At 45.7% G+C, this 26270-nt stretch overlaps 1 protein-coding gene across 3 annotated transcripts in view; it reads right to left on the minus strand.

Moving 5' to 3' along the window:
* ROBO3 (roundabout guidance receptor 3) overlaps positions 1 to 26270 on the minus strand; it is a 384819-nt gene that overhangs the window by 124800 nt on the left and 233749 nt on the right. For all 3 annotated transcript variants that reach the window (XM_088481800.1, XM_088481799.1, XM_088481798.1), the window contains exon 2: positions 20786 to 21112. In XM_088481800.1, coding sequence (XP_088337926.1) covers positions 20786 to 21112 — 327 coding nt within the window. The remainder of the gene's footprint in view (positions 1 to 20785; positions 21113 to 26270) is intronic.

Consider the following 26270-nt stretch of genomic DNA (forward strand, 5'->3'; position numbering starts at 1 on the left):
GTCAGGAGTTTCAGGTATCCAAATATAAAGGGCAAGTTGATCAAATAATATATATATATATATATATATATATATTTATATTATAGAAGCACTGGAAAAGTTTGTAATGGCTTCTATGTGTGTCCCAGATTCCTGTCCTATGTGTTTTGAAACCCCCAGGAGAAGACTAGAAATGTCGGCTTTGGTGAAAAGCCGGAATGGGTCCTGGGGGTGTGGATGTGAGGAGAGGGAGGGCTCCATCCACAGGCCACTCCAGGTGTTGGGCCTTTCAGCCTGGTAGCAGGCTCATTAGGGCTTGCACCTGGAAATGGCTGATATAAGCTGGGTTTAGTTGTGGCTGAGTGTCTACCACCTGGGAGAGCAGGCCCGCAGGCTAGATTGCTCTGAGACACTGTTTGTTACAAACCTGGAAGTACTGTGAACGTGAACTTGTTTAAGTGTTCTGATAGTGAGGGAACCTACTGTCTAGTTAGAGCCCAGACGGGCTAGGATTTTGCTTATGTTTTATTTTGTTCATGTGTCTGGTACAATAAAGACTGGCTCCGTCCAGCTTGCACGAGAACCCCAGAACTGTGTCCTGATTCTCTGGCTGCTGTGTGTGTAAAGAGGGAGTCCATCTACCCCAGGAGAGGGACCCCTATCCCGACTGTGTCACAATATTATATATATATATTAGGGGTGAGCGAGTTCGGTTTTACTCAGTTTTACTCGGTTCTTATCGCCACTTTACCGCAACTTTGGCTCGATTTCATTCGCTATCCAAAACACATGTTCGGCGACAGCCAATAAAAAGATCCGGGTAAAACCGAGTAAAACCGAACCCGCTCACCCCTAATATATATATATATATATATATATATACATACATATATATATACACATATACATATATATAAAAAGTAATTTATCCACATTTAAAAAAGTATACAAAAAAACGGTCAACGTGCCCATTTTGTAGGCGGAAATGGCGCAATTCACACCGAATTTCGTTGTCAAGGCCCCGTCCACTTCAATAGGGACATGGGCAGGTTTCTGGAGGGTGGATAGTCTGGCGGACATTCCGGGAGAGTATGCTATATGCAGGCAGATCTGCGGTCACTGACAGCGAAGAGGGATAAATGCTCTTTATGCAGACGGAATGCGTCACACAGAGCATGAGAAATGTCTGATGTATCTATGACGAGGCCTAGGAGACGGCGGAGATGAATCAGCCTCCTATATCCCACGAGGAAATACATTCGCTTCATGCACCTCTGATACACTGTCTGTTACCAATTCTCATAAAGATAACGGCTTAGGCTCGTCTCTTAGTCAGCCAAGTCACAGAGCTTCCATTCAGCTCACACTAAGAGAGTTATCAGTTGATGTAAAACTCATGACCAGCAACCAGACGAGACAATGTGCGCACTAATCACTTAGTGCCGTTACGTCGGAGGAGCGACAGTCTTAAGGACGGAAGGATGTCAATTTTCCAGGTCTTCATCGCGATCGCTATACTTATAGGAAACGCCTGTCGCCTCATATCCCCAAGGCACACGGAGGACGCGTATTCTTCACCACCACTAAACTGTTGTAAGGGCAGTAACCAGCCAGTGTCATGCAGACTGATTTCATCCGGAATGCTATGGTTTGGATATACAGGTTGAGTCTCCCATATCCAAATATTCCGAAATACGGAATCATTTTGGCATGACTGAGATAATGACACCTTTGATTTTTGATGGTTCAATGTAAACAAACTTTGTCTAAGGCACAAATTATTAGAACTATTGTATAAAATGACCTTCAGGCTTTGTGTATAAGGTGTATATGAAACATAAACGAATTTCATTTCTGTACACGGACTTTGCTTGAGCCACGAAATTATTGAAAATATTGTATAAAATGACCTGCAGGCTGTGTGTATAAGGTGTATATAACACATAAATGCATTCTGTGTGTATATTTGGGCCCCATTCCCAAGATATTTCATTATGATATGCAATTATTAAACTACCCCTGGTCCCGACCATTTTGGATATGGGAGACTCAACCTGTAAATACAAGGGGTGGCACACACAGCAATGAACATCTTCCTCGCTGTATCTGGCAAATATACGTGGCCCATCCGACGATACGTTATTCGCACGCCCCTTTCTCAAACAAAAAATTCTGTAACACAGACAACAAATTAGGTATCCTGAGTGGAGGTATCCAAATCTCTCCTTATAGATTTCTTTTGGAGGACCCTGTACTACTGGTATCCAGCTTGTAACAGTTATTCTAGACTTCATCAGTCTGAGATAGGGCACTGTGTACCCTGTGGTTTATATGGTGGAGGACATTTAGTGGAGGCAGAGAGAACAAAAAATAAGGGACAAGGAGGCCCCACAACTTACTGTCAGGGGATACAGATTCCTAGTGATGCCTTTGTTCCTCTACCTGGTATGGAGCACACATCTGGGGTGATGAGAAGCCCACTGACCCCTATTATCCTGTCTTCTCCTAGTTCTGGTGTGCCTCAAGGGATAAGTGATGCCAAAAAAATATATATTACTTTTTAGTTTGGCTTAATGGGTAACTTTACCTCTGCTTTCCATTTACTCCCAAAGTCCTCATTATTATATTACCTGTCCAGCAATGTTATATTATCTTCTATTTATACTGTTACATTACGCGCCTTGCGATATGCCAGTACAGGCACTAGTATGCTAATGTCAAGCTTGACTCAATAACAGGAAGTTAAACTAAATGAATGTTAGGTAGTTTGCAGTTATATTGAGGACGACGTTATTCACGTGTTCCTGCTAAAGACCGCATGGCTTGGCACAACCAAAAGCTATGCCATTTACTCCTCAATGCAGGTAATATGGGCGGAGACATGCAAATGCTCCAGTCCCTATTGGCTAACTATGAGTGTGCGTGCCAGATATAGAGATTACCAAACTTGGTGCCAGTGCCACAGCAGGGCACCGGGTGCCACATGTTGGTGGTCCAGGACCAAATCCAATTATTTATGGTCAATGTGATAGGCAAACCCTGCGATGCCAGCTGCCAGGCCTAAAATGTGTGGACAAGCAGAAGCACAACCCTGTCCACTACCACATAAGTGACCCTAAAGGTCCCCATACACGGTGCGATATGTACCTAGCGGTGCGACGGCCGATCCGATGGCCGACATATCGGGTGGTCCCCAAACATGGAGCGATAGCGCTGCATGGGATCGTTCATCGCTCCCCCAGATCAACTGAACATGCGGAAAGATCTGGAGGAGCGATATACGATCCCACGAGAGCGCACACTGACCGATATCATACCCAGACACGGTACGATATAGCAGGGATATCGTACCAATCCGTCGGATCGGCTGCTATATCGCACAGTGTATGGGGGCCTTTAGGGTGATATATAAGGATAATTTAATTAAATGTAATAATTTTTGCTGAATTTCTCAATGAGAAACTTTTGGCCTAGGCTTGCCGTGAAACAGATGTCCCCCCCATACATCTTACTTTCTCGCGCGTAACACAGCCCTTCTAGTCACAGCCGCTGACGCTGTAACGTAGCATTTCGCACGCAGATACAGCGGCAGGCGCACACAGAACATGCTGCACATCATTTTAATCAGCAGAAGCTGCGTGTGCCACATATTCGCATCACTGTGCGAATAAGCCGCCTATGACGGTAAAAAGTTAGACAAAAAGACGCTCGCCACAACGGAGTTACACGCCGCTCAAGATGTTTATCGCAACTTGTAGCGCGTGGAGGTAAGATGTGCGTATTCTAAGGCGCTGTGATTGAGGAAGGTTTGGGAACCAGTGACCTAATGTGTAAAACCTGGGAACATTCGCACACGTTTACAGACAGCCAGGAATGATTTATTATACGGTAATATAACCTCTGTAATGTAAGTAGCCTGGGACAGTGACCACACAATCCATCTCCCATCAGCATCGCTCTCCAGACTGGAGCTAGAGAAGGGAAGAGTCTGCCGTTATAATATATATATATTCAGTATATATATATATATACACGCACAAACTGATTATAATCTGGTAACCGCTGGCCCCAGCTAAACACTCCAATCATCCAGGATATGTTATTTCTGCAGAGAACTTTTATTCTAAAGTTAAAAAAGTGGATCGTTTGAAGAAACCTCATTCATCGTGTTCCGGTGTATAAATAGTTATTATAATGTTTATGTATTGAAGCCTGTACTTCATGTTCCAGCAACAAAGAGCTACAATTATATCTGCCAAAGGCATTTGAAAATAGCGTAACTCCCCCCTCCTCCTCCTTCCCCAGGGGCTTTATAGGTATATAATCTCCAGCCAGTACAGTGAGTGCTGTAACTAGAGGAGGACTCACATTGAGTGAATGATGTGTGGTACAAGTCGGACGCCACGACTACTAACTATGACGGAACAATCTGTATTAGCAGTATTGTGAGGGGCGTGATGTCCATACCGGATATCCCCCAACCTTCCTAGCACAGAACCTTGCTTAGAGTATTGGGTCTGAATTGGACAAATAACTGGGGAATAGTTTTGGGTGGCTCAGTGTGACCCGTATTTACCACCAAAAACCTGTTTGACGTATTTTTGCTACCCTCTCCAGCTGAATGTCCCAGGGTACGGCATGGAGCTAAAATATTCTGACATTGCAACCCAAGTTTAAAAAAAATAAATAAAAATACAACACTTGGTCCCACCTGTCCATGTTATCATGTATGAGCATACCAGCACTCAGCAGCATGCAGTGAGCAACTGTTTGTATGCAAACCATGAAGCTGATCATAGTTATTTGCTCTCCTGTTATGTCCTAGAGACTCCGGAATTAGCAGGAGACCACATGGATCAGGCAGTTATGCCAGAGACCCCTTACCTGGGGTAAGGTGCGCAGGGACCAGAACAAATCCACCCTGCCTCAACAAGTGGCGGGGTAGTGATGAAGTGAGTAGCGTCATTACATTCTTGGGCCATTCCATGTCAAAGTGGACCAGGGGACCATCTCCAATTTTGATACAATGTTACATGAAGTTTGGCAGAACGATGTGCATCCCAGCCGACCAGACTCTTGATGGAAGATATATAAGGTGGCCGTACACACTGCACAACCGCGTAATATAGCCTTCTGTCCCACATTCACCTGCATGCCGTCGTCTGAGAAGTTGTGCCATGTGACGCGCAGCACATCAGATGGGACGACGTCGCGGATGACACATGTGAACGCTCGATTGATGGTACACACTGAGTGATATGAACGATATTTTGTTCTGATCCGCGTTGGAACGATATATCGTCCAATATACCGCCTGATGTGGACCCGGCCTAACTTTGGAGAACATAGTATCAAAACTATGGCCCTCAAAGTGGGAATGGGTGCAACTGTCACCTACACAATCAGCAGGTGAGGAGGATCTTCAAAATTGGTCCACTTCATATGGAAAGACCCTCCGGTCTCTCACTGTGGGTAGACCTTGATCACCTGATAACACAAGTGGCATTATCATGCCCTGCCTACCTTACACCTGTCCTGGAAGCAAGATAGGGTAAGTAGCCACGCATGCATTAGATCAGGGATGGGGAACCTCAGCCCCGGGGGCCGTATAAAACCCCGGATTCATTTGGTGCGGCCCCTTGAGATTTTTTTCTGCTAGCATCATCTGGCTGCAGGGTGCCTAATTGGCACCCTGCAGCCAGAATGTATGCAGCAGTGCCGTCTGGAGCGTCCTTAGGATGCGTCAGACGGTCACACCGCTGCCCTTACAGCTCCCCGTAGCATCCTGAGGATGCTCCGGGCATTGCTGTAATCACCGGCGATTGTGGTCTCACCTCCGTGTGACATCACATGAAGGGGGCGTGGCCTGCACCGGGCCCTCGAATAATATTATATATGTTAAAATGACCCTCGGATGGAAAAAGGTTCCCCACCCCTGCATTAGATAGATATTATATGTATAACACAGGGATTCTCTCTATATTCATTGACTACAATAATACCTTGCTTTATGAAAGGCTGACTGGAGTCTAAATGCTGAGTCTTAGTATAAGAATCACAATTTATATTAACAGACACAAACCTGTTTATTTCAATTAAGACTAACCCCTCTATATAAATGGCGAGGAGCAGAAACGCGAGTCCAGGCAGCGAGCAGCGAATTACTCTGGGATGCAAATAGGCCCTTCTGCACAAATCACTGAATTTAGAGTGATCATTTATCTCTTCTATTACTCTGTGATTGAATATGAATTTGAAGAGATAACACATCAATTTCACCCACCAGTGGAAATGGTGATTAATTATATGCAAATCACAAGAGACCTAAACCATCTTTAATCTAAGACGGCAATAATCTCTGGAGATAGCCCCCCAGATACAGGTCGGTGCAATGATCGGTCATGTGCAGGAATTCAGGGAGAAAACACCAACAGCCATATTAGCGTATTACATATAACAGTGCTATCTGTGACTGTAACCCCAATGGACGGGACTGCCATTAGAGGTAGCGGGCTACACCGGCCCCTCTGGGTTATGGTCACCACATTAAAAGGTTTAAATGTAATAAATTGTTCCCAGGTCCCCTTATAATCAGAAAAAGTCAAATATGGGACAAAAAGCTTAAATGGCAACACATAGCATATCAGATAACCGACTTCTAAATTACTGCGTAAAGCTGCACAACACGCTGCTACCCAGACAACCAGGTCAGAGGGCAAGCTGCTCACACATACAGGCACCCACCTTCCTGGTCCTATTATTTAGGACCATCTTTGTCTAAAATGAGACATAATCCTCACATATGCGGCCTGTAAAATAAATCGGCATTTTTGCCCCTGCAACGTGACAATCCCCAGGGTCTGCGGCATTACGGACATTACATTGCGATCGTGTCTAACAATGCATTATAGAGGAGCTTTTTAAAATCAGTCAATAATATACATGTGAGAATGGGAAGCATAGAGACAGCATTAGCCGTGAAAAGAGACATTTCTGGTGCGAGAGGCGTCATTTAAACTAGCTCTGTGACATTTCTCCTTGCTGGGACGACAGCACTTTAACACTGGGTGGTCCTAGAGTCTGAGGACTCCCCATCCCTAATGATAGGTCTAAAAACAGGGGTTTATTAGTAGCTGTAAAACCTGTCTACAGTGACATTAATCCCCTGCAATATCTGCATGTTTCCATGTAGATAGGACTCTGTCCCGCGTCCAGTCTGTCATCTCTGGTAGGGACACTGGAAATAAATATCTCTCTATACAGCAGAGATGCCATAATTAGTACTTTCCGGACTCATTTGTGAAAGAAAAATCTTCAAATAATAAAACTGAGTGAAGCGGGCTGGAGCGCTCCCAATTACTCGCTGTCTGGAAGACGCCAGGAATGAATCCCTGCCTGATGCAACTCCAGCAATGATTCAAATTACTTAAATGTATCCTGTCCATGTAATGGACTAACAGTGACAGAAAATCAATAAATACTCCCCATTTTATAATGGCTGGATGGCACTTTGAGCTAGTGCCTGGCCTGTCTTTCCACACAAAATAATGTTTACCTCAGAAAGCCTGGCAGCACCCATGCCTGACATCAGCACTGTGGTACTTATGTGTGTGGGCGGCCATTTTGTAACCCAGCATTCATGCAAATGAAACCTGTCACTTTACTAGTAACAATAGTAATGTCACTGGGGAAGACACTGGTCATCTCCCTCCGAGGCCCCGCTCACACCCCTTCTCTCTCTCTCCAACGCCATCCTTTCTTCTATACCTCAGGTGCGCTGTCTGGGTGTCATTCTTGCCGCCAAGACAATCCTAGTGAGCGGACAGACTTGATAATGTGCAGCCTATAAATGTCTGTCTCCGCTCTGAAAAGGCAACAGCTTCACTTTACTTTGGGTTGCTGACAAGGAGGGTAATCTGGAAATGTATTTTTAAATCCACAATCTTCTGGTACCCATTCCATAGGGGCCTCAAATTCCTACCCGTGCTGCGCAGAGAACCTGTACCTTCTACTATATAACTCTCTAGGTTTCCGGTTTATCCTTCTCGTATATTGGCTCTACCCTGTCACATGCAGCCTTGCCTTCACTAACCCATCTCCTGATATACTCTGTGCTGCTGTGGGACCCTGCTCCTTCCACTCTCAGTCTAAGGGCCGTATTGAATTTGAGGCGAAAACTTCATTTTCGCCTGTTTGAATTATCCCCGTATTCAATTTCAAACACTGTTCCCCCTGTCGAAAAGTCTTTGTTAAAAAACGGGGATAACTTTTCACCATGGTTTACATTGCGAAAAAAAAGTGCAGATTTGGGGTTTAGGGGTGCAGGCTTAAAAAAAAAAAAATAGCTTGCACCCCTGGGAGAGACCCCTACAAGTATTATGTTAAAAAAATTTTAAAAAGCGTTCAGGACACCCCAAAAAAAGGTAGTTTAATTTTGGGTTTAAAAACAAAAAAAAAAGGGGAACAAAGTTTTTTTGAGTCCCCATGTATGCGGCAGGTGTTTTGAAGAATGCGGGTAGTAGCGGCAGGTGCATTTTTGAAGAATTTTAAAAACGTAAAAATATGCTTGCACCCATTTTCATGTACCCCAATTAGTTGGGTTTTTTTGCAAAAGAAAAAAACCAACGAAGTGCTGTTCTCTACCCCTTCTTCACAGGCGCATTTATGCACCTGCCGCGGCTGCTTAAAAACTCTACTTAACTTCCGCAGACCAAAACGGGGGTACCCATAGTGATCCCCCATGTCAGGACATCATTAGGGGGGTCCCTGGATAATTTCCCAAAAATTCTCAGATTTTTTCCATACTTGCCTTTCTGCCGAATCCCAATTCCGCAGTTTCTGGAATTTAATACGGGGATAAGCGGGCATGAGCCCTGCCAAACCTCCAATGTGGAGCGAAAAGTCCGGCATGCGAAAAGTCCAGACTTTTCGAACCAAATTGAATACCCCCCTATGGCTTCCTGCTGCTTCCATTCCCCTCCTCACATCATGTCACATGCAGCCCTGTCCTCACTGACACATCACTCATCTCCTGATATACTCTGTGCTGCTGGGGACCCTGCTTCTCACACTATATAACTCTCAGTCTGTGGCTTCCAGCTGCCTCCGTTCCCCTCCTCACATCATGTCACTGCCCCTGTCACATGCTGCCCTGTCCTCACTCACACATCACTCATCTCCTGATATACTCTGTGCTGCTGGGGACCCTGCTCCTCACACTATATAACTCTCAGTCTGTGGCTTCCTGCTGCCTCCATTCCCCTCCTCACATCATGTCACTGCCCCTGTCACATGCAGCCCTGTCCTCACTGACACATCACTCATCTCCTGATATACTCTGTGCTGCTGAAGGCAGTACATTACCTGATTGGTTATACATTGCTCTGTCCCCTCTCACTTCAAAACTGAACAGCGCAGGTGAGCAGGGGGAACAGTAACAGGCCACTCTCTGCGGATGGCGAGTCTCCTAAGTACTCGGGGAAAGTAGGCAGTATGATATTAAGTTGGTGTAATAAATGGGTTTGAGACCCAGCTAAAAATAAGGCCACATATAGCAGCCCCAGGGCACCAGCTGGGGTGAGGGGCACCATATGGGGTGAGGGGCACATTGGTAAAATATTTTATGTAGGCGACAGTGCAGCTTTGACAATCATTTCCCCACAATCACAGCTCCCATCAGATGTCTTCAGCTATACTACGTTCCTTATGTAGATTTATGTTTGTCAGCTGCTGTTATCATCTCACTTATAGAGTAGCAGCCTCTAAATAGACAGACCCTTATAATAAACAATAGATACAAAATAAAAAACGTATACAAAGTAACCACATAAGCAGAGGCCTCACCACCTATCTAATAATATTGTTAAACAACTGATCCAGGAAGATTTATTTCATGACAAACACAAATGTCTCCATTTCCAGAATCATTACTCTGCCAGATAAGAGACATTTTATCTTCTGGATTTAATGTCGCCCATTGTTGTCACTTGTTTATACACAAACACCATATACATATATATACACAGACTCTTATCAGGGAATCTGCTGAGCTAAATATTGGCTGTAATAGTTTGGTGAATACATAAAGAACTCAGTGGAGTGTGAAGAACATTTGTAAACACAATAAAGTGTCCGGGATGGATGGGTTTTATCACAGCTATAAACTCACATGAGGGGAGGAAATCATTACTGGGCAAAGCTATTTACTGGGAGCAGCTATCTGTTATCAGCCCCACCATCTACAGCCCACAGCTGCTCTATACTGGGAGACCAGGGGGTCCGGGGGGGGTGGGGGAAGCTTCCCTCCCTGTATACTGGCAGACCAGGGAGTCCGGGGGGGGGGGAGCTTCTCTCCCTGTATACTGGGAGACCAGGGGGTCCTGGGGGGGAGCTTCTCTCCCTGTATACAGGGAGACCAGGGGGTCTGGGGGGGAGCTTCTCTCCCTGTATACTGGGAGACCAGGGGGTCTGGGGGGGAGCTTCTCTCCCTGTATACTGGGAGACCAGGGGGTCTGGGGGGGAGCTTCTCTCCCTGTATACTGGGAGACCAGGGGGTCTGGGGGGGGGAGCTTCTCTCCCTGTATACTGGGAGACCAGGGGGTCCTGGGGGGGAGCTTTTCTCCCTGTATACTGGGAGACCAGGGGGTCTGGGGGAGAGCTACTCTCCCTGTATACTGGGAGACCAGGGGGTCCGGGGGGGTGGGGGAAGCTTCCCTCCCTGTATACTGGCAGACCAGGGAGTCCGGGGGGGGGGAGCTTCTCTCCCTGTATACTGGGAGACCAGGGGGTCTGGGGGGGAGCTTCTCTCCCTGTATACTGGGAGACCAGGGGGTCTGGGGGAGAGCTACTCTCCCTGTATACTGGGAGACCAGGGGGTCTGGGGGGGAGCTTCTCTCCCTGTATACTGGGAGACCAGGGGGTCTGGGGGAGAGCTACTCTCCCTGTATACTGGGAGACCAGGGGGTCTGGGGGGGAGCTTCTCTCCCTGTATACTGGGAGACCAGGGGGTCCGGGGGGGAGCTTCTCTCCCTGTATACTGGGAGACCAGGGGGTCTGGGGGGTAGCTTCTCTCCCTGTATACTGGGAGACCAGGAGGTCTGGGTGGGAGATTCGCACTGTATACTGAGAGACCAGGGGGTCCGGGTGGTGAGACCAGGGGGTCTGCTAGGGAGATTCGCACTGTATACTGAGAGACCAGGGGGTCCGGGTGGTGAGACCAGGGGGCCTGGGTAGGATATCTGCACTGTATATTGAGAGACCAGGGGGTCCGGGTGGTGAGACCAGGGGGCCTGGGTAGGATATCTGCACTGTATACTGAGGGATCAGGGGGTCCGAGTGGGAGCTTCACACTGTATACTGAGAGACCAGGGGGTCGGGTGGTGAGACCAGGGAGTCTGGGTGGGAGATTCGCTCTGTATACCGAGAGACCAGGGGGTCCGGATGATGAGAGCAGGGGGTCCAGGTGGGAGCTTCACACTGTATACTGAGAGACCAGGCGGTATGGGTATGAGCTTTGCTGTGTATACTGGGAGTACAAGGGAGATGTTTGAAATGTAAACTGGTAGAATAGGGGGTACGGGTGAGATAAATTATCTGTATACTGGAAGAATATGAGATATATGCTCTGTTTACTGGGAAAGCAATGGGTACTGGGAGAGATTTGCTCTCTGTATACTGGTAGAATAGGGGGTACGATTGAGATAATCATGGTTAGATCAAGGAGAGGAAGATGTGAGCTATATGTTTATGGATCTAGAGGAGAGGAAGAGGAAATATATAGCTGTATAGATCTATAGGGGAGGAAGAGGTACGGTATAGATGTATAGATCTATAGGAGAGGAAGAGGAAAGGTATAGGTGTATAGATCTATAGGGGAGGAAGAGGTATGGTATAGGTGTATAGATCTATAGGAGAGGAAGAGGAAAGGTATAGATGTATAAATCTATAGGAGAGGAAGAGGAAAGGTATAGGTGTATAGATCTATAGGAGAGTAAGAGGTACGGTATAGGTGTATAGATCTATAGGAGAGGAAGAGGCACGATATAGATGTATAGATCTATAGGAGAGGAAGAGGTACAGTATAGATGTATAGATCTATAGGAGAGGACGAGGAAAGGTATAAATGTATAGATCTATAGGAGAGGAAGAGGAAAGGTATATGTTTATGGATCTAGAGGAGAGGAAGAGGAAATACATAGCTGTATAGATCTATAGGGGAGGAAGAGGTATGGTATAGATGTATAAATCTATAGGAGAGGAAGAGGAAAGGTATAGGTGTATAGATCTATAGGAGAGTAAGAGGTACGGTATAGGTGTATAGATCTATAGGAGAGGAAGAGGCACGATATAGATGTATAGATCTATAGGAGAGGAAGAGGTACAGTATAGATGTATAGATCTATAGGAGAGGACGAGGAAAGGTATAAATGTATAGATCTATAGGAGAGGAAGAGGAAAGGTATAAATGTATAGATCTATAGGAGAGGAAGAGGAAAGGTATAGGTGTATAGATCTATAGGAGAGGAAGAGGAAATATATAGCTGTATAGATCTATAGGGGAGGAAGAGGAAATATATAGCTGTATAGATCTATAGGGGAGGAAGAGGTACGGTATAGATGTATAGATCTATAGGGGAGGAAGAGGTACGGTATAGGTGTATAGATCTAAAGGAGAGGAAGAGGTACGGTATAGGTGTATAGATCTATAGGAGAGGAAGAGGAAAGGTATAGGTGTATAGATCTATAGGAGAGGAAGAGGTACGGTATAGATGTATAGATCTATAGGAGAGGAAGAGGTACAGTATAGATGTATAGATCTATAGGAGAGGACGAGGAAAGGTATAAATGTATAGATCTATAGGAGAGGAAGAGGAAAGGTATAAATGTATAGATCTATAGGAGAGGAAGAGGAAAGGTATAGGTGTATAGATCTATAGGAGAGGAAGAGGAAATATATAGCTGTATAGATCTATAGGGGAGGAAGAGGAAATATATAGCTGTATAGATCTATAGGGGAGGAAGAGGTACGGTATAGATGTATAGATCTATAGGGGAGGAAGAGGTACGGTATAGGTGTATAGATCTAAAGGAGAGGAAGAGGTACGGTATAGGTGTATAGATCTAAAGGAGAGGAAGAGGTACGGTATAGGTGTATAGATCTATAGGAGAGGAAGAGGAAAGGTATAGGTGTATAGATCTATAGGAGAGGAAGAGGTACGGTATAGATGTATAGATCTAAAGGAGAGGAAGAGGAAAGGTATAGGTGTATAGATCTATAGGAGAGGAAGAGGAAAGGTATAGGTGTATAGATCTATAGGAGAGGAAGAGGAAAGGTATAGGTGTATAGATCTATAGGAGAGGAAGAGGAAAGGTATAGGTGTATAGATCTATAGGAGAGGAAGAGGAAAGGTATAGGTGTATAGATCTATAGGAGAGGAAGAGGAAAGGTATAGGTGTATAGATCTATAGGAGAGGAAGAGGAAAGGTATAGGTGTATAGATCTATAGGAGAGGAAGAGGTATGGTATAGGTGTATAGATCTATAGGAGAGGAAGAGGTACGGTATAGGTGTATAGATCTATAGGAAAGGAAGAGTACATAGATATATAGGAGAGGCAGAGGAAAGGTATAGGTGTATACTGTAGTTCCGGTGCTTATTTCTGATAATACTCAGCGGTACGTAGTACCGGCACATATATTAGGGCATACTTTTTAATTCTTACAACAAGATACAGAATCCAGAAGAAATCAATGAATTAATTTCAGAAATGAATAAAATAAGTGTCTGAAGACGTGTCCGGAGTATGATGCTACTATGTACCTTGTATAAACCCATAACTATAGGTGACTACCAGCTCGCCTGTCCCAACTTCAGTCCCTCTACGCTGGCGATCCTATAACTTTCCTCTCCCCCCATATGGCTTCTGCCCCTCTAGTCGGGCTCCAAATCCAGTACAAACACCTCACAGTCACTTATAAACCAGTCTCCCACCACTTACATATCGCCCAGTCAGGCTTTCCACCAGTCTCCCCAGCTTTAGATGTGCCCTAAAATCACAGCTTATTACTAAAGGCCACCAGCTCGCCCCCTAACGTCTCTCTCAGTGGCTCCCTTCACCTCTCCACCCTCCAGCTCTTCCATTAGACCAGTGGCCAGGGAACAGGGGTAAATTACCCCACATGGGGTAAAAATGAAATTCCTGGGGGTAATGGACGGACAGCCGGGCATGCATATGAATCATTATATAATATAGAATGATTCATATGCATGCCTGGCTGTGCCGCAGGGAGGCTCTAAGCCGGACGCCCCCTGAGATGTTATTACCAGCGGGCGCCCGGCTCCTTCCCTGCAGCACCGCGTTAGCCGGAGGCTGGAGTTCTCTTCTGAACTCCAGCTTCCGCCTCTCTCCATGCACACTATGGGAGAGATGTCATGACGGATGCAGGAATGGGGATTAAGGTAAGTGTTTTTTTTGTACAAGCGGCACTACAGGGGCATTATATGGGGGCACTACTACAGGGGCATTATATGGGGGCACTACTACAGGGGCATTATATGGGGCACTACTACAGGGGCATTATATGGGGGCACTACTACAGGGGCATTATATGGGGGCCCTACTTCAGGGGCATTATATGAGGGCCCTACTACAGGGGCATAACTATGGGGGCACTACTACAGGGGCATTATATGGGGGCACTACTACAGGGGCATTATATGGGGGCACTACTACAGGGGCATAACTATGGGGGCACTACTACAGGGGCACTATATGGGGGCACTACTACAGGGGCATAACTATGGGGGCACTACTACAAGGGCACTATATGGGGGCACTACAGGGGCATAACTATGGGGGCACTACTACAGGGGCATAACTATGGGGGCACTACTATATGATTTCCTTCCTTTCAAATCAAGGGGGTAACTTCGGCGTATCTAAATATATTTTGGGGTAAAAGGCAAAAAAGTTCCCTGACCCCTGCATTAGACTGTCAGCTCCCGGTCACGGCCTATCATGCCACCAGTGCCCCTTGTCCTCTTCTACTGTGCGATGGGTACAGAATCATTGAGGGCTCCTGATCCCCCCTATATCTCATCACTGCCTACTGCCGCTAGCTACAGCGAGTTTCCCAAATCACTGTCCCTGTTCTCTTCCCTCCCTGTCTGTGGTTTTACTTCATGTTTTCTCTATTGCTGTATATATAAATGTATATATTAGACCACTGACTGTCAGAATACATGAACAGACTGTATATAAAATAAACATCCAGCTGATTAAAGACGCACATAATGCATCTGAGGATCATGTGCTATATAATAAGTAAGAGGAGCAGCAGACGACCGTAGCCCCTGGGTGGGTGGTTACATCAGAAGGTGCGGTTACAGGTGTAGGGTGATCCTGATCACCTGGCAGGCTATAGACGTGTCCTGTAATGTCCATTAGTGAGAGGCAGCTCCATGTCCCGGTCACAGCTCCTCATTAATCTCTAGGTGACACACACAGGAGGATTCCCCTTCTCTGCGCCCTGTCTGTTTGCAGATCTTTACCCCCATGACACATTAGTGAAGACAAAGTAGTCACCTCAGCAGAAGCCACAGAGGTTACAGGTCCCAGAGGTCAGAGGAGATAAATATACAGAGATTACAGACATGGAGATATATATGTGTATTGTGGGTAACAGCAGTCATCACTCACTGGGACAGTGTATTACATCTCACCCTGCAATCTGCGGCACCACTGATTCCCTGCTGCAATATGGCCGCTCTGCTGAGGAGATCCCTACATAGCTCTTCAAATTGGTCACCGGATATTCTCTGGGCTAGGACAATATATATATATATATATTTTTTAAGACTCACAAAATACAGATTCCGACCCCGTATGTTACACAGTCAGAGTGCTATAGATTATTGGGCAGCGGTCTGGTCACCCTGCCAGGGGAGGGGGGTGTATTATTTACATGGATGTTCCTGTGCCAGCCTGCGCCTACCTCTACAGACAAAATCTCACAAAGGAAACATACAGTGAGCCCATCTGGATGGCGGCACCATCGGCGTTATCATATTTATGTAGAACAAGCAAATAACAGTTATATTACACATATTATGGGGGGGGGCTTACTGCAAAATAATTCTATTCGATAACGTCACAATTCACAGAGGTTACAGTGAATGCCTGGGGCTTATTTGATCTGATAGACTGCGCAGTTACATGATACATAAAGACAGAAATGGATCCAATGATAATCAGATGATCTATTCCTACCTGTATGATCTATACACTCGCATCCCCTACAGACGGGAAGCAATCGGGAAGCCTAAATACCGGCAGCCGGCTTCCCGACTGTCATATCCCGGCAAGGGTGAAATGCAGGGCGTCTAGATGTAGACGCCCGCATTCCCTACAGACCACACTAAAATACATAGCCTATCCTAAATGCCGACCCATGACATCACACGTGTATAATACATATATAGCCGCCAATGCCCATAACCAATAAAACAGGGCCACAATTTGTGTTTTCTTATCTCTGCAACAAAGACAATAAAAAATCCAATTGATAGCATCGCCCAGCCCGGGAGAGGTCAGACCGAGCCCAGGGACAGTCAGCCGACAATGGCGACCTCTGACCCCCCTGTAGCTGATTGATGGCGACACACGGAACTGTCTGTAGGAGATGGGATAGATCTGCAGACAGATAGCCCAAGAGGAAGCTACAGTAGGAAGACACTTCTAATGAGCTGGCCTGTGGACTGAATGCAGACAGAGCCACAATGGCTGCCTAGGACGCCTCCTCATCATCATCATCAACACGATACATCAGCTAATCTACCACTGTCATTGCATGGACCATCATTCTGCGTCCGGTCTTATGTCGCGCATAAGAATATTCATTATACAAAGACCAAATCTGTATGTCAGCTTCTTATATTTCATATCAGCTATCTGCCATTTTCCCTGTAATATCCTGCAGTGATAAGGGACATATTATATTCCCCACCACACTACATATGGCAATCCCCCCAACTGCACAGCCCACAAGTGCGCGCCTGGCCAGCTTTCCAGGCAAGGTACCCACTGGCAATCCGTCTGTGTTCTCTAACCCAAGTAAAGGCGAGAAAGAAAAGACCTGTCAAACGCAATGGGTTCCATGGTCGTCCCAGGCTACACGTTTTGCAGTAGGGTTGAAAATGCTAGTAAAACGTGTAAAATGACTAACGGTGGGTGAGAGGCTATAGAGAGGTCTAGACCCTGTCCTAGAATCACCTGTGCTTTTCTCTTCTGACCCCCCCTGGACAGTCCTTACTTCTCGCCTTCCAATGCCTGCCCCGGCCTGTGATCTCGCCAATTACGGAGCACTACCGAATACGTGCGCTAAAGATTCAGATCCCGATTCTATAGAGACCTCACTAACATGTCTTGAAAATAAGGCCTAATACAAAACTCTGCTGACACTGAACCCATCGGATGGGTCCATTCATTTATTAGATTCTCCAGGCCCCGGCGATCGGGAAAACGCTCGCTCTCCTAAATGTTCATTTTCAGCACATTTATAAACATTTACTAGTCTCCCAGCTATTCCAGACGTTTTCGGCCAAAGCTGATTTATGTCATATAAAATTTCTCATTTAACCCCGGTGAGCGTGCAATAAAATGAGCTCCTCTGGGGAAACGTCTCGTGGATCTCTGAAGCTGCGCTGATAAACTTCTGGGAGAGAATAGAGAGGGGCTCACTCACTCATCCGGAGCCGGCAGACAGATGAAAAGAGCAGCAGACTGCACAGAAAATGACTGTTACTGTGCAAAAGATCAATAAAAGGTCCATCAGCCACAATGGCATCTTACCGTCCTTATGGGGGGATGAGATTTCTATCCCTTTTATCAGTCTTCTATGTGCTACGTTCCCTGCGCTGGAGGCTGAACTGATTCCAGCTTCTCTGCCAGTCACGGACATATTATCCACTGCTCCTCGCCTGTTGTATTATTATTAATATTATTATCATTACTATTATTATTAATGGCTCCCCACACGCTGTAGAAATACAAGTCCCAGCATGACTTAGCAGCAAAACACCAGAAGGGCATGTCGGCTATACAGTTCCACAATAGCAAAGGAACCACACGTGTCCTTATTAGATACTATAGCGACTCGTCCCACTACGCAAGGCATCAATTTGGAATTTACAGCGATAACCAAGGTCTTAGAAGATCGCCTTGTAGACGACATTAGTCGTTTTTCCACCAGACATCAATACAAAAAGATTTCATTTTGACGTGATACACAAAAGGGCCACGTCCTTATCCATGAGCAAAACAGCCTCCAGTTAGTTCAACTCCGGCCACGTTACGTGACTGTCATGCCAAAGCCGACTCTTACCGGCAATTGGAATCGATTGAAATTAACGAATCGATTTGTCACATAAATTAAATAGGAACGGTAAAAAAAAAAAGTTAAAAACTTAAATTTTGTAGCAGTAATCAGAACGTACAACAACTGTTCTGGAGAAACCGGATAATACTTCTCAATCTCTACATGGTATAAAATAAAGTCCATCGTTGTGATAGATCTTTATCGGTTTAGGCAGCGTAAGCCAAGAAAGCGCTCAGACGCCCGTTTTTTTCCTTGTGTCATACATTAATGTGTCAAACACCTAAAGCTTCCTCCACACATGCTCTAGATCAGTGGTCGCCAACCTTAATTGAGGTGTGAGCTACTTTAGTAAAATGAAACCTCCTGAAGAGCTACTAAAATTGTAGAAAAAAAATCTGGCTAATAACCGAACAATTGACGGTCATAGACGCCGTGGGTGGAACCACAGGGAAGCACAGCTGCGGCAATCACCTGACGTGTTTCCCTGTGGCTCCACCCATGGCGTCGACACCACAGGGGATCACGTGTCAGAGGTCACTTCCTCCTAGTTTAGTCGGCAGTACTGCAGCTAGGAGAGCTACCAAAATTAAGACGGCGAGCTACGGGTTGGAGACCCCTGCTCTCTAGAATAGTGACAACTGCATCAAAATCCGTCTAGTGGGTCTCAAGATGACCCCACACACACACACACAGACAGACGCCTACTGGGGTCCTTATTTAATACTATGTATAGATAGCAGATGAAGTGGAGGTCTGTGACTGTGCATTATAGTGCAGTGGCAAACGCAGGATTTCTAGAGGGGGTTTCCAAATGCTTGATTTTAGAGCATACTTGCCTACATTGTATTTAGCTGTTGCGGGAGACTTGGGGAGAGGAGAAAGATCGGGTCGTGATGGGGGCGGGGCCTGGCATCTTGCGTCATTAGGCCCCGCCCCTTCGCGGTAAATTGTCGCGATTGGCGTAAATTTGCATAAGGGGCGGGCTAAATGACGTGATTCGTGCAGAATTGCATAATTAAGCCCCGCCCCCTACACAGAGACCCGCGATTGCCGCGGAAGTTCTCCCCATTCTGGCCACTTCACTAGGAAGTGGGCAGAAATCGGGAGAAATGCCTACCCTTCCGGGGGTGCGGGGGGTTACCTGAAAAATCGGGAGCCTCCCGCGAAAACCGGGAGGGTAGGCATGTATGTTTTAGAGTGAGTGTGGCCAGTCCATGAAGAGGGCAGAATTAGTACTCAACCAGTTTTTAATATGCGTCATACAAAGTGTATTGTGTGTGATAATTCAGGCATATACAGGGCCAGCGATCACAGTAAGCCAGTAGATGCGGCAGTAGGGACATCCTGCCTGAGCTGGATGTTTTTATTTTAGATGTGTGAGCACCATTCCAGAGCATTGGAGCAAGTCCGGGAGTCTGGGGGAGCAGCAGAAGAACCTACTAGCACTGCCCTGGACATATATGTATATATTGGGCTCTATAGCAGCGCATCCCTAACAGTGCATGTTTTCCATATCTCCTCTTTGGTGCACAGGTTATATATTACTGTCTGATACATGTTAAAAGATCCACAGGTGTTGCTAATTATTTAATTTGTGATACTGAGAAAAACATGCAACACTAGTAACATTCTATTCTATTACTATTTCTACTATGGTCATGTGTGTGCTGGGGAGGGAAGTTTCCAGGCAGACGGAAACCCCCCCTGCGTTTGCCTATGTAGTGTATTATAGTAGAGTTACTATAGATCAGATCTGCACAATTCAGGTTAGTTCTGTGGCCTGTGCGCTTCTCTCTACCATTTATATTGTTATTCTATAGATGATAAGCTGGTGCGCAGCGCCCTGTAACCTGTCTCATTTTTGGGGGGAAATGTATGAATTTCATCAATCGTACAAAGTAGGAAACCCCCCGGCAGACGCTCAGAGCTGTCCAGCCATGTGTGCGGATGTAGCGTACTCTGATGAGCGGGGAGAAGACCTGCGGTACCCCGAGGACAGAGGGCATGAAACTAACACTCCGTTTGGGGTTTAGCTGCTGGTACCTAATGCACATATTAAACATTTACAACCTCTGCAAGTTCATAGCCAGAAACAATCTCTCTGCCTCCACAGAGTGCACCTACAATTCAGTGCGCTGGGCCTCACGCTGCGTCATACAGTGCAGCACACTAACAAAAGTAAGTTACACTCCACACAATAACCACGTACACAGCCGTATAGCACAAGCCCCTTATGGATAGTGACTTATCTTCAGTGCTTGCCCCAGTTGCAGAGTCTAGTACAGTGTCCCTCATGAGGCTGTGCCTCACTGCGATAGCACAGGCTGCTAGTTCCACATTTACACCCTTCAGCGGGGTTCTAATAAGGTTCCCCGTACAGGTTATTCATCAGGAGCTGGAAACCCACAGGGAGCCCCAGACACAACACTCACGTGCGACTTCCAGGGAGGCGTTTCGGCTGACTGATTCTCCCAGGTAGTTTCGGGCCACACAGATATAAATCCCTTCGTCCGGTTTACTGCGCCGCCCGTGTACAATACGGAGGAAGAAGAGGGAACCGCTGGGCAGCAACATCCGGTGTGATCGGGGATCATCCTTGTCGGTCTCCACTCGCTCCCCATCTTTATACCACTCAATGATCGGCGTGGGGCGACCCTCCGCTTTACAGTTCAGCGTGGCCGGTTCCCCCTTAGAGACGATGTGATCCGACGGGTGCTCGACTATGCGCGGGGGGAAATCTTCCAGGCGAGGGCGGGATCCTGAAACACATGGAACCAGAAAACATCATCAATATCTTCCTTATACGGGACACTGAGAAATGACAGAATACGTTATTTTATGACGGCAGATCTCATATACAGGGAGACAGGACACAGCATTATACTCTGCAATTCTAGAACCGATAGTCCTATCATTATTATTATATGGAAGTACAGCATGTATTATTATTACATATCTGTCATAAGACCTGTACAATACATAGATTACACACAGCCAAGACATTGCTGCAAGCACAGTACAAACACATAATCCCTGCAGAAGTATTAACCCAGGATTTGTAAATACTTTCTAAGTTTCTAAGTGGATTAGAATAATTAATTACACAAAGTAATTTGACTTTGGCAAGTTATTTTGAGGCCATAGACCAGTGATTCCTAACCTCAGTCCTCAAGGCACACTAATACCCCTTTTCCAACAAAAACCCAGGTCCGACAAGGGTTTTTGGACATGGTTCTAACCCAGGTCAGACCCCATTTATACCCCTTTTACACCAGAGCAAAATCCTGGGTTTTTGCTGGGTCTACCCGGGTTGCAGCTCAGTGTAAAAGGGTCCCTGAAAAATAACCTGGGTCAAGTGACCCAGCAATCCAACCCAGGTAGCTACCAGGGTTGGACCCAGGATGGACCTGGGTAATGGTGCAGTGTAAACGGTTCAACCCGGGTTATCTGACCTGGGTCATGCCTAAAATGAGCTGATTGGTGGTTTTTGGAGCAGTCACCTCCCACTTTTTATGACCTTACAGGTTTAGCAGGGCTGACCTGGGAGTAACCCAGATCAAAGGTGCAGTGTAAATGGGTCTGACCTGGGTCTGACCAGGGTTGGAACCATGTCCAAAAACCCAGGTTGGACCTGGGTTTTTGGTGGAAAAGAGGTATTACACTGCACTTTCGATCAGGTCAGCCCTGTTCACACTGGACCCAGGTCTGCCCTGCTAAACCTGTGAGGACATAAAAAGTGGGAGGTGACTGCTCCACAACCACCAATCAGCTCAGTTTAGGCATGACCATGGTCATATAACCTGGGTCGTGCCGTTTACACCGCACCATTACCCAGGTCCATCCTCGGTCCAACCCTGGTACCTACCTGGGTTGGATTCCCAGGTCACTTGACCCGGGTTATTTTTCAGGGACCCCTTTACACTGAGCTGCGACCAGGGTAGACCCAGCAAAAACCCAGGTTTTTGCTCTAGTGTAAAAGGGGTATAACAGTCCTGGTTTTAGTGATATCCATGCTTAAGCACAGATGGTTAAATCAAAATACCTGATGTACTAATTAATTCACTTGTGCTCAACTATGGCTTTCCTTAAAACCTGGACTGTTAGTGTGTCTTGAGGACTGTGGTTGGGAACCCCTGGCAGCACGTTTACATGATAAAGCGAATTTTCTGCAAATGGAGGAGGCGGTATATGGTTAATGTGACAGTTCTTGTTAGTGCATTATAATGAATGGAAAGTTCTACATATTAGCACCTGCAGGTTATAGAACTTGTGTACAGCATGAATTTCCAGCTCTGCTATCATTACCGCAAAGCTGGCGCACAACGGGACGGGCAAAAGTGCGCTAATAACTCACTTCAGAGAAATAATAATGTAAATTCAAGCGTGTTTATTTAATAAGTACTAAATGCTCACTACATCAATACGGGGCCTATTTAGGAGTGACAATGGCTCTGCGCAGGGAGGACCTCTCGTAAAATGGATTTCATTTTAATCATCTTCCTCTGCAAAATGAAATATTGTATTTGCCTTCCCCTGCAAAGCTGAGCGCACCTCGCAAGGGGCTCCGAGCTGTCTAACCTCTCCTATTATTAGCCATACCTTACAATATTTAGCCATGCAAAAATCGGGACAAAATAATAACCCCCTTAATGATCCGCCCAAACTCCACCTCGACAACCCCACTTATCAATAAAATCCCACCTACACGGTAACGTAATATTTGCAAAAAAAAAATAATAAAAAAATAATAAAATACTTTTCTATATTTTAAAAATATGGTGACCATCGTAAGGCGAACACGTTCCTGCTCGTGCCTTTTCTACCGAATTCTGTAGGGTTTTAAAATTAGGTCTAACAAGTTCAGTATAGTGGACTAGATTTTATCATTCTGATCACGGCAATCCACTGGGGATAATTCTGATACTTCCGAAGTGTCTCTGTATTATTTTGTGAGGCTATGAAATCAGGTTTAATAAAATACAATCAATATAGAACGCAGTTAATTATTTCAATCAATTCCAGCTACACATGTAATTAGAAAAGAGGTGGGCGGAAGGCAACAGGCCTTTCTAATTGAGCAGATATTGCATTTTCCTAGCTGGAGAAATTTTAATCACCAAGAACAAGTGTGATGCTTGCAGTTTTCCCATATGGCGTGATATCTATCCCATCCCCAAATGTCGTCTACAGTGCTGTTCCGCAACCCGTACTTCAGAAATGTTCTAATTAAATGCTGTACAGACAGAAGAGCAATGATAGGACCCACAACCCCAGCTCTATGTAAATATTATTTCCTTAAAGTCGCTGATTTAGGACGCCATCTGTAATAGCCCACCCTTAAAGTAGTACTGACCCCCAACCCACCACAGTAGTATCTAATACAGGGGAGCCTATCAACACGCTGGGAATCAGTGACATCATTGAGGCATGAGGCACGCAGTGGGTAGCCCGGATCCTGCATTTGCAGAAAATAAATTGAACAATCTGCGGCTGCAATGCTCCAAAGCGACAGCGTATCAGCGTTGTCAAACTGTAACGGGAAAAACAAACAGCCTTAAATAAATGCCTTTATTTTCTAACATGATTACTCCTTTCAGTGAAGTCTGTGGTCGGCTGGGCCTACAACCCTCGGAGCACTAGGCCAAGCCCTTCCTGACCCCATTCTGGCAAATTGAAGCTGAGCCGTCTGACATCAATAAATAAGTCAAGCTGCCATGTCTGTAGGCAATGACATCCCCTTGTTCCACTGGTGAGCTGGAGGAGCCCCAGCCAGCAGCCTCTGGAGGGGCCAGTCACAGAGACAAGGGGAAGGTTTGGTCAGTTACATGGGGGGGAATAGCTGCTTCAGGCCTTATTGAACAAGCAAGCCATCCCCAACGTGACCTGAGCTGGTTCCACATATATCCATCTGCCTCATTAGCAGCGAAGAGCGTCACATTAAGAAGACAAATTTGCCTCCTGCCGAGCTTACACACTGGCAGGGAGAGCTGGATAACTCCATCATTAAATAATGGGTCCTCCTGCCCTGCACCAAAGCATCCGCTATCATGTGGGGCAGCACAGACGGTGTAATGGTTAGCGTTACTGCCTCACAGCACTGAGGTCGTGGGTTCGATTCCCACTACGGCCCTAACTGTGTGGAGTTTGTATGTTCTCCCTGTGCTTGTGTGGGTTTCCTCCGGGTGCTCCGGTTTCCTCCCACACTCCAAAAATATACTGGTAGGGTAATTGGCTCCCAACACAAATTACTCCTAGAGTGTGTGTGAGCGTGTGGTAGGGAATATAGATTGTAAGCTCCACTGGGGCAGGGACTGATATGAATGGTCAGATATTACCATTAAAAAATAAAGTGCTGTGGAATATGTGTGCGCTATATAAATAACTGGTAATAATAATAATAACGTGCCCTTCGCCTTCCATGGAGGGCAGGCAGCCATGTTTCTGTGCCTCAAAGCAAGAGGCAGTGTTAATTCTATGCCTCATACCTCTGTGATGCCTCATACCTCAGTAAATGGATAGTCTCTCGTCCCTCATGTGCTTCTCCTATCCCTACTTATAGTTTCATTTACTATTAACTCCCTAATTGGCACCTAACACCTGGTTGCTTGTGTTATGCAGCTATGTGTATAAACCATGTCCTTTTTTGTGTGCTCATTTATGTACTGAGTGAGGCGCTGCGGAACCTTTGTGACGCCATATAAATAAAGGATAATAATAATAATAGATAGATTTTCACCTCAACCTCACAAGTTTATTGCAGCAGTTGCAGGGGGGGCATGTACAAATCAATAATACTGAAGGAAATCTGACAATAATAACCCTCTAAGCGCTAAGATTTTCACTACATCCTTATTACTCTTTATTGTTACTTTTTTGTTATATTAAGATGCAGATTTTTTTTTCTTTCTTATGAAGTCTAGGAGGTGAGAGGCAGCAATCTGCTCCCTTTGTACATCAGTGTCTCTCATTTGCATACTAATAATAATTTACATATTATAAATATTTACCCATGGGCTGAATTATTTCCATAGACGTATTTGCATCACCTCGTCTGGCAGTGGGGGGCTGGGGCCATGGAGAGCACTGGAAGCGAGGGGCGGTGGGTTTGATCAGTCGGCTTACTTAGAGATAATAAAATATAATAAAACACTTCCTGGACTCTCCCATTAAGAAAAAAAAATAATGAAATATAACCCCGGTATGAACCAATAAAATGGGGATTTGGTAAAGTTCCAGTGTGTTAAATACTTTTACAATCTGGCAGCGTGTAACATAATACAAGCAAAGCAATATTGATTTGTAACAAGCAGAAAGCAAGTGCCGAGCAGGAAAGCCGCTATAGCAGCCGGTACAGGGCGAGGGGATAATGTACAGCCGCATGTAAGGAGAGATACGATGGACACTGAAACCTCAGCCTCTGGCACGTTATTGATCGGAAGGGAAATCATAATGATGTCATTTATTAATAATGGCAGTTTCCAAAGTACGGCGCAGAGTACAGAAGAGGCTTCAAGTAATCATCCCAACTCTCCCGTCCATCCTCGCACCTACCCCCAACCCACGCCAGCCCCCTCTTCGGAAACCTCAACGCGAGGGGCTTTGGAGGCTTCTGTGCATATCATATAAATTACTGGGCAATTACATTAAGGCCTGAGATATATATATCTGTGTGTATAAGACAAATGGAATATTTTACTGTAAACCCAAGGAGGAGGCCAGGTTTATTCCAGGGCTCTGTAAGCCGAGAGCTGAAATGGTCACCTACTGGCTGGTAGGCGGAAGCTGACAAACTGGAACAGATTTGGGATTATATTTGTAAACCTCCTAAAATACAGCAACATATTTCTATTCTTAATTAGTGATAAGTTATTTCTATAACATTGAGAAGATCGGTTAGTTATGAGGCCAAATTATTGC

This window comes from Taudactylus pleione, unplaced genomic scaffold (genome assembly GCF_031769625.1).
Source record: "Taudactylus pleione unplaced genomic scaffold, aTauple2 ptg000278l, whole genome shotgun sequence".
NCBI lineage: Eukaryota > Metazoa > Chordata > Amphibia > Anura > Myobatrachidae > Taudactylus > Taudactylus pleione.